Source organism: Castanea sativa, chromosome 2 (assembly GCF_040712315.1).
Source record: "Castanea sativa cultivar Marrone di Chiusa Pesio chromosome 2, ASM4071231v1".
Lineage (NCBI taxonomy): Eukaryota > Viridiplantae > Streptophyta > Magnoliopsida > Fagales > Fagaceae > Castanea > Castanea sativa.
The window spans coordinates 34,101,449-34,111,428 of NC_134014.1; the positions used below are offsets into that span (position 1 = coordinate 34,101,449).

The 9,980-nt window shown below is 39.6% G+C and overlaps 2 protein-coding genes across 2 annotated transcripts; both read left to right on the forward strand.

Moving 5' to 3' along the window:
* The first annotated feature begins 5,152 nt into the window (after positions 1–5,152).
* On the forward strand, positions 5,153–8,342 carry LOC142625252 (uncharacterized). The gene is made up of 4 exons (XM_075798940.1): positions 5,153–5,333; positions 5,835–5,933; positions 6,135–7,004; positions 8,245–8,342. Exons 1-4 carry the CDS (start codon positions 5,153–5,155, stop codon positions 8,340–8,342), a joined length of 1,248 nt encoding a protein of 415 aa, XP_075655055.1.
* A 100-nt stretch (positions 8,343–8,442) lies between these two features.
* Positions 8,443–8,964, forward strand: LOC142625253 (uncharacterized). Its single transcript, XM_075798941.1, has one exon. It carries the CDS (start codon positions 8,443–8,445, stop codon positions 8,962–8,964), a length of 522 nt encoding a protein of 173 aa, XP_075655056.1.
* The last annotated feature ends 1,016 nt before the right edge of the window (positions 8,965–9,980 follow it).

Below are 9,980 nucleotides of genomic sequence, written 5' to 3' on the forward strand. Positions count from 1 at the left end.
ACAAAGAGGATGTCATTTTTTAATAGCATTAAAATTACGTCATTTTATAATGAGGTGACACTTAGTGGCCATTTTCTTAATGAATATTGATGGATGTGCTTTATTTATTCAAAGGTACATAACCAAAGGGGACTGTATGATTTTTATATTTAGACGACAAAATAAAAATTATTTTAAACTTTAAGTGTAAAATTTTCAATTTAATCTTTTTTTTTTTTTACTATACATATTAAGAGATAAAGTGAGATTCAAGCTCTTGACGTCTCAACTGGGAACATTAAAAATGCTATTTCACCTAATAAAGATTGGATCCATGCATGGAATGGTTTGCTCGCATGATTCGTGCAGATTACGGTCAAGAATGATTTATCATTTTTGACTCAAGCATTATCAAGACGAACCAAAAGGAGGAACCCAAATCACATTGTTTGGGGGTACATCATGAATCAAAGAATACCATGCTAATTAAAAGATTGGAGTTGTAAATTTTATTGTTTTTCTTTTACTAGATCGATACAATTAACCTTGACATTTTTGTGAAATTACTGTTCACCAGATAAGAGCACCATAAAGAGTAGAAAATAAGGTGAATTGAAATTTTTTCACTTCTTGCAATGCCAAGATTTCTGGAGAGGAAGATGGGCATCCTAATCCAATTCCATAGGTTGGACCATTGCAAGCTTTTAGACAAAATTAAGGAACCATGTTTTTTTTAGGTTTAGGGTATTTTAGTTATTTTGGAGGTCTTGGGAGTATTTTGGTCATTTACTACGTTTTAGAGGTATTTTAGTCATTTTTTGGGTAATTTTTTTTTGCTTCATGGGCATTTTGGTCATTTTTAGATTCTAAGGGTATTTGGTCATTTTTAAGGTTTCAGGGCCATTTCGGTCATTTTATAGGTTTTAAGGACATTTCAGTAATTTTAGTGGGTTTTGGAGGATATTTTGGTCATTTTGAAAATTTAAGGGCATTTTGGTAAATTTTTAGATTTAAGGGTATTTTGGCAATTTTAGAAGTTTTAGTGGTATTTTTTAGACATGGCAAACGGGCGGGTTGAGTCGGGTTCGAGTTAGGTCAATCAGATTACGGGTCAAATGGGTTGCGAGTAAAAAACAGGTTCGGGTCAATCAGATTGCGGGTTAGGTCTGCTCGGGTCGAGTTGGCCCGTATATTTCACATGAATTTTTTTTTTTAAAATAAAGAAAACAAGTAAACCACATGTATTTGCCATTTGGAAAGTCATTCAACAAATTACTTGATATAAAATGCATTACTTTGAATTTACCACTTATATGAATAATGAATTCCGTTAAACTTATTAATACTTATTCAATAATTTTAGAATTATACAAATCCCAATAATGCTAACTATAACAAAATAACACAAAGATAAGTAAAATAAATATACAAGTTTTATTTCTACACAATATTAACATCCAAAAATATAAAACAAAATTACAAATGACTTATTGAATAACTCATTTGACAAATAATATAAACATATAAGAAATTTATAGTCTTGAAAATTAATTTATAATCTATTATCAATTGTGGTTGACACTCTATTTCAATTTGAGAATATACATAAAAGTTTGATTGTTTACTTATTTATACATGGTCTCTTTTATAAATATTATATCATTGTTAAGCATCCCACACCCTAGGAAATATCATAATTTATTTTGAAAAGCCGTTTATTTGGGACATACATTGTTAAAAAAAATAGGTTTAAGCATTCATAATTTAGGCTAATTTGATACTTTGGCTTCACTATTTTCACACTTATGAATATTTCTCACACATGTCTACAATTTTAAATCTATGTCTTTAATTCTATTGTAACGAGATTATCTTGACATGTACTTTGCTATTTGATATCTAAAAATCTTTACTCATTACAGAATGCTCAACCATTCATGTTTCAATTCATTTGCATGTACTTATGTAAATGTCTCAAGTGTTTCCTTAAAGCTTACAATAAATAATTAAACCAATATCATCTTAATTTTATTATTTTTTTACCAAAAAAAAGTTTTAAAAAATGGTTCGAGTCATGGGTTGGATTGAGTTGACCTGCAAAAAACACAGGTCGGGTCACGGGTCAACCTATTTTTGCTTCGGGTCAAAAAAATTGAGTTCGGGTCAGGGAATTTTCAAATCAGGTTGGGTTGGGTCAAAAAATTCTGACCTGTTTTGCTATGTCTAATATTTTTGTTATATATATATATATATCCATTGATTATTGGGTAATTGGGTGGGTTGGGTTTGAGTTATAATTAACTAGTTAAATGGGTTATAATGAATAAATAGTTAAAATTTTATATACCCAACCCATTCATGCTCAACCCAAATCTATCTATTTGACACCCTTAGTTACAAGGCTATAACCTAATGACCGTGTTAAGTCATAGTGATAGTAAGAGTTAAACAACAGCACAAAACTCTCCCTCGTAGGAGCCCTTCCCTCTCGCTACAGCACAAGTGCTTTCTCCCCTTAAGGGATCCACCTGGGTCTTGGTAACCCAAAAGCTTACAAACCCTCCTCACAGTCTTGGATCAAGCAATTCTAGATGGCATCCAACATCTCAAACTCACTAAGGATGAAGAAGAAGACATCACCATCTCAACCATCAACAGATCAGACCTTTTTGAGGAATGTACGTTAAGTTTATTTGGTCGGCTACTAGCTGAGTGACACCATAACCTGTGAGCCCTGAAAAGCACGCTACGGTCAGTTTGGAAAATGGGTTCTAATCTACGAATCATGGAAGTTGGGCAGAACATCCTACAGTTCAAATTTAACGTAAGGTGCCAAATGGAGTGGGTTGAAAGGAATGGCCCATGGAACTTTGATAACAATCTCTTGCTTTTAACTAGATGGAGAAAAGGGCTGTCTGTGGCCACCATAACCTTCACCCATTCTCCATTTTGGGTCCAAGTCTAGGGTCTTCCCTTTGATCGCATGTCTGAGGAAGTGGGAAGAGAACTGGGCAATAAGCTAGGTAGATATATAAAGTCAGACAAACGCTCCCGGCTATCGAAGCAAGCTAAGTTCATTAGAATTCGCGTGGATCTGCCCAAAGACAAACCACTTCGAAGGGGTGGTAACATAGTCAATATGGAGGGTGAAAATTTTTGGGATTCTTTCAAATATGAAAGGTTGCCCAACTTTTGCTTCCACTGTGGTCTTCTTGGATACGATGAGAAACACTGTCAGGTGACACCAAGTGACTCAGGTAGCACTAAGCAATATGGGGACTGGCTACGGGAAAATGGTTCTGCTAAACTTAGTTCGGAAAAATTGAAAGTCAACTTCAGTGGCAGATTTGAGGGAAGAAAGGAAGACAGCTTAGAAGATAGACACACTTTAACTTAGGAAGCTTCCAACTCCACGGACATGGAGGTGGAACAAGCTAAGCTCCCAACCACTCCGAGAAACTACAAGCTGCCCAACGACAACATGGCACCAGGAAACTCTGACACGTCAAATCACCTTACTGCGGACAATCAGCTGAGAAATGGAAAAGTAAGTCCCTTGAACCCTGTGCCTCTATCTAGAAAATCCCAATTTGAATTTCAAAAAAGCCTAGAAACGGGAATGGAAACAGGGGAAGGCTCCTCCTTTATGGGCCTTCTAAGACCCTCCCCATCCGAAGCCTAGGAAGTCTCAAGCCCTTTAAAACCTCCAAAAGAAGCCCACCACACTGGTAAGACACCATGCACCCCACGAGGCCCAGGTAAAGGAAATTTTAAAAAAATAGCCAGAGCCCAAAGGCAACAAGCCCCAAATCCCAACACTTGAGCTCAAAACCTTAGTGCGCTCTCAAGATCCAAAAGGCCATGCAAGCTTGTTTTATCTGATAAAGATGAAGAAAAGCCCCATAAGAAAATCCATGACACACCCCTCACAAATGCAAACAACTCTTAAGATGGATCGGCAGTGACTGCAAAGCAGCGCCGGGAGCAATGAATTCACTATGCTAGAATTGTTGGGGAATTGGGAACCCCCCGGCCATTTTTTGCGCTCCGTGACTACGTGAAGCGCTGGAATCCCAAACTTGTCTTCCTACTGGAGACAAAGCTAAAGAATAAGCGTATGGAGAAGGAATATAGACTAGGCTTTTCAAATGACCTGATAGTTTCTAGTAAAGGCCGAAGTGAAGGCCTGGCTCTTTTGTGGTCCAGTGACATGAATCTAGAAATCAAAAGCTACTCCAATTTCAATATTGATGCCATAATCACTGAACCAGAGAATGGCTTCTCTTGGAGGTACACTGGATTTTATGGGCACCTAGAAACTCACCTCAGGGAAGAATCTTGGAAACTCATCTCCTTTATCAATAGTCAATATTGTTTGCCTTGCTTTTGTTGTGGTAACTTTAATGAAATTATCTCTATGAATGAAAAAGCAGGTGGTGCCCAACAACCCAAACGCCAAATGGAGGGATTCTGTGAAGTGATAAACAATTGTTGCTTCCAGGATTTGGGATATTATGGGCTAGACTTCACTTAGAGCAACATGAAGGAAGGCAACCAAAGAATTTCTCTCTGTCTTGATAGGGCTTTTGCCACGTCAGAGTGGCTGGAATTTTTCAGGAATCCAAAAGTCCACCATCTTGCTGAATCAACCTCTGATCACTGCATCCTTGCAATTTCTGATTCTCCTCCACAAGTTCATAGAGGCAAACGCAGATTTCATTTTGAGGCAATGTGGGCCAAAAGAGATGATTGTTGAGAAATCATTGATTTGGCTTGGAACTCGGGCTCTCTCTCCATCACCCCTGAGGATATTTCCTCCAAACTTCAAAATTGTGCCATGGCTTTAACCAGTTGGAATCAAAGAGTGGTGGGCAACATTCCAAAGAAAATTTAGGAGAAAAGGAAATTGCTTAACGCCCTTACTACCAATGATCACCAAGGAAACTTGGGGGCAGAGATCAATTAGCTTAGAAAGGAGATTAATGATCTTCTTGACAGTGAAGAAACCATGTGGCATCAACACAGCAAGGTGCACTGGTACAAAGAGGGAGACCAAAACACCAAATTCTTCCATGCTCGGGCGTCTGATAGAAGGAAAAAGAACACTATCCTTGGGCTCTAGAATGATGATGGTTAGTGGTGTGAAAGCAAAACGGATATTGCAGCCACTGCGATGGCTTATTTTGAGAAAATCTACACCACCACCTATCCCATTAGAATAAATGATATCACTGGCTCTATTCCCAGACACGTGACAGAGAAAATGAACTCAAAGCTCACCAAGACCTTCACAAGGGAGGAGGTACTCAAGGCTTTGCACCAAATTCACCCGACAAAAGCCCCAGGACCTGACGGTATGTCTACTGTTTTTTTCCACAATTACTGGGACATAGTGGGCACTAATATTACAAATATGGTTCTGAATGTGTTGAATTCCAATGCTCTCATGACAGAGATTAACAAAACCAATATTTCCTTCATCCCAAAAACCAACCACCCCACCAGAATGACAAAATTCCGCCCTATTAGCCTATGCAATGTGACTTATAAGCTCATATCCAAAGTCTTGGCTAATAGACTCAAAATTGTCATGCTGAGCATCATCTCTGAAAACCAAAGTGTCTTCACCGCTGAGCACCTAACCACTGACAATGTCCTAGTAGCATATGAGTTCATGCATTATCTAAAAAATAAAAAGGGGGGAAAAGAAAGCTTTATGTCAATTAAATTAGATATGAGTAAAACCTTTGATCAGGTTGAATGAGACTTTATTAGGGGGATTATGGTGAAGTTGGGATTCAATAACAAGTTGATTGATCTTATTATGCATTGTGTCTCTTCTGTTTCTTATTCAGTGATCATTAATGGTGAAACTTTTGGCCACATCACCCCAACTCGGGGCATCCGGCAGGGCGACCCCCTCTCCCCATATCTGTTCCTTCTTTGCGCAGAAGGTTTGTCAGCTCTTATTCACGAAGCAGCCCGAAATCAACAAATCACAGGAGTCTCAATATGTAGGGGCTACCCTATAATCACCCATCTCTTCTTTGCCGACGACAGCCTTCTATTTTGCAAAGAAAACACGCAAGAATGTCAAAAACTTGTCAACATACTCTAAAGCTATGAAGCGGCTTCTGGACAAAAAATTAATGCAGACAAGTCCTCGGTGTTCTTTAGCCCAAATGCCCCTCAAGAAACAAAAGAGTGCATATTGAGATTACTTGGACTGATGCAGGACTCGAGGTATAACAAGTACTTGGGGCTTCCCTCCATCATTGGGAAATCAAAAACCCAAGTGTTTGCTGAAATCAAGGATCGAGTAGCTAAAAAGCTTGCTGGTTGGAAGGGAAAGCTCCTTTCAATTGGTGGGAGGGAGATTCTCATTAAGGCGGTCGCACAAACGGTCCTAACTTATACCATGAGCTGTTTTCAGCTCCCTAAGACTCTATGCATTGATTTGGAAAACATGATGTGCAATTTTTGGTGGGGGCAGAAAGATAAAGAGCACAAAATTGCTTGGGTTAGTTGGAAGAAAATGTGCAAGTCAAAACTTCACGGAGGGATAGGTTTCCGGGACCTACAAGTTTTTAATCTAGCCATGTTAGCCAAACAAGGTTGGCGAATTCTCACCAACCCTGACTCTTTGGTGGCTCGAGTTTTCAAAGCCAGTACTTTCCACATGATGATATTCTCAACTCTAAAAAAGGCTGTAGCCCCGTCCTATGCCTGGCAAAGCATTCACAATAGTCTTGAAGTGATCCGGAAAGGAACAAGATGGAGAGTGGGAAATGGTCGTAAAATCCATATATGGGAAGATAAGTGGCTACCAACGCCAACAACGTTCAAAGTGATCTCCCCACCTTCTGACTTTGGAGATTTCCCAATAGTGTCGTCTCTTATAGACGAGGACACTAAATGGTGGAAAGCTGATATAGTCTACTCACTCTTCCTACCCTTTGAAGCCAACACAATTCTGTCAATCCCACTGAGCTACAACTTGCCCGAAGATAGTCTAATTTGGACTGGTAATAAAAATGGGACCTTCTTAGTTAAAAGTGTAACGACCCAAGAAAAAGCGTTAGTCACATCTGCGCTATACCTTAAAAGGACTAGTCACAATTGAGGCTCATTGCAGTTGTTAATAAAGCCTAGTTCAACCAAGTAGATACCCAATGTGGGACTCATCACACACCCACACACATCACACAATCAATCAAATTGGGGCATCACAATCTCCCCCACTTAAATCCCTAACGTCCTCGTTAGGGCCCATTTTGTGGGGTAGTGTCTCTGAGCCTACACGGGATTACCGAACCGGCTCTGATACCATATGTAACGACCCAAGGAAAAGCGCTAGCCACATCTGCGCTATACCTTAAAAGAACTAGTCACAATTGAGGCTTCTTGTAGTTGTTAATAAATCCCAGATCTACCCAGTAAATACTTGATGTGGGACTCATCACACACCCATACATATCACACAATCAATCAAATTTGGGCATCAAGTATGTAACGACCTAAGAAAAAGCGCTACTCACATTTGCACTATACCTCAAAAAGACTGGTCACAATTGAGGCTCCTTACAGTTGTTAATAAAACCCAGTTCAACCTAGTAAATACCTGATATGAGACTCATCACACACCCACACACATCACACAATCAATCAAATTGGGGCATCACAATCTCCCCCACTTAAATCCCTAACATCCTCGTTAGGGCCCACTTTGTGGGGTAGTGTCTTTGAGCCCACACAAGATTACCGAGCTGGCTCTGATACCATATGTAATGACTCAAGGAAAAGCGCTAGCCACTTCTGCGTTATACCTCAAAAGGACTAGTCACAATTGAGGCTCCTTGCAATTGTTAATAAAACCCAGTTCAATCCAGTGAATACCCGATGCGGGACTTATCACACACCCACACACATCACACAATCAATCAAATTGGGACATCACAAAAAGTGCCTACCACATTGCCTTAAGCATTGTGAAACCTCTAGACGAAGGTGAATGCTCATCAAATAGCTCTAACTCTCTGATTTGGAAACGAATATGGCACCAAAAAGTCCCCCCAAAGCTCAAAGTCTTTGCTTGGAGAATTTGTGTTAATGGCCTACCCACCATGGAAAACTTAAGCCACAGAGGCTTAGCATGTTCTAGCTTCTGTCCCATCTATGACAAAGCAATAGAGTCTACGACCCATGCTCTTTTTCATTGTGATTATGTCAAGCTAACGTGGGCTCAGTGGTATGATTTCCCTGCAGACCTTTCACACCCAATCCGTGATCCTGTTGACATCGTTCTAGACATCATTGTGAGGGGCAACTCACATGACATGGAGATTTTATTTGCAATAGCCTAGTCTATTTGGTGGAATCATAATCAAATAGTGCATGAGGACTCGGGTTCTCCTCCAAGCCGAAGTTGGGAAATAGCCAATAGAATCCTCACTGATTATAAGGATGCTTGTTCCCACCCCCACTTCCCCATCCCCCCTTGCCCTCAAATGGAAAGCTCCTCCCTTTGGCTTCTTCAAAATAAATGTTGATGGAGCCACCTCTAGTGATGATACCAAGTCTTGCATTGGGGTGATTGTATGGGACTGCCAATGCCTCTCTATTGCAGCTTCTAGTGAAGTTCTTCAGTCTTCCTACTCGGCAGAAATTACTGAAGCCTTTGCTCTTCTGCATGGTGTGCTGCTTGCTTTGGAATTGAAAATCTCCCATGCTATCTTCGAGTCTGATGCCCTCTCTATAATTAAAGCTCTTAATCGTGGAGTTGCTGATGGTGAGATTGGACTCATCCTTCAAGACATTAGAAACTGCTCGGCCTCTTTCAGCTGGTGCACATACCAACACCTGAAAAGGGATGGCAACAAAGTTGCCCATGAACTTGCAAAAGTTGCTAGACTATTAGGTTTTTCTCAAATTTGGAAGGGAGTTAATCCCAGCTATGTAGAACACCTAATCCTAGATGATATCTGATTAGTTTCAGCTTCTGTAACTTCCTTTCTCTGTTGTACTCCAATTTCAGCTTGTTGAATGAAAGATTGTTTGTTTGCCTATCCAAAAAAAAAAAAAAACCTAATGACTATGTTTGGCTTAAACTGTCAAGCAAAGCATTAGTTATCAGCTCACATAGTCAACTTGGGATATTTTTTTCTTCTTTTATTTTATTATTTTTTTTAAAAGGAAAAATTGCTAGGCCTTTTAGGGCATTTACAATAAAGCATGTAAAAAATATACCCTTTACAACTCAAAAAGTCACTTTATTTATTTTAACAATTCAATTTATAATACACCCAATATCAAAACTTTTATTTTAGCATTCAACACATAAAAATAATATAAACACCACAGTAAATTAATATATTCAATACAGTAAACTCCCATCACAATCCACCCAAAACCACCAAGGAAATTATTGTGTACTCCAGGAGTACCATAAATGCATACTCTCTCATTCCACATGATGGTGGGTCCCACTAATTAAATTCTTGGTGAGACCTACTATTTATGTGAGAGGGGGGAGTACGCATTTATGGTACTCTAGGAGTACCTAATAATTTTCCAAACCATTATCACTGGTACTACAACCTCTACAAATCAGAACCCCCACCATCGCACCACCGGCCACAACTACTATAATGGCAACCACAATACACCATAGGAAGAAAAAAAAAACCCACCCACCTTCCTTTTCCACCACCATCACAAGATCTTAGCCGCTGCCAAATCCGATCCACCACCAAATTCGACTCCTGAAATCTGACAACGCTGAAACCCAAATCCGACCCCTGAAATCTAGTAACCCACAACCTCGAAACCCACCAAAAATCTTCGATCTCAACAGCTGAAACCCACCAAACGCCAAACGCTGAAACCCAAACGCCAATGCTCATTGATCTCAAGAGCCACCACACACCGTCGCACTAATCTTAACCCCACCGCATGCCTATGCCGCACTTTGATTTCTAACCCATTTATCACTGCTAAGAGAG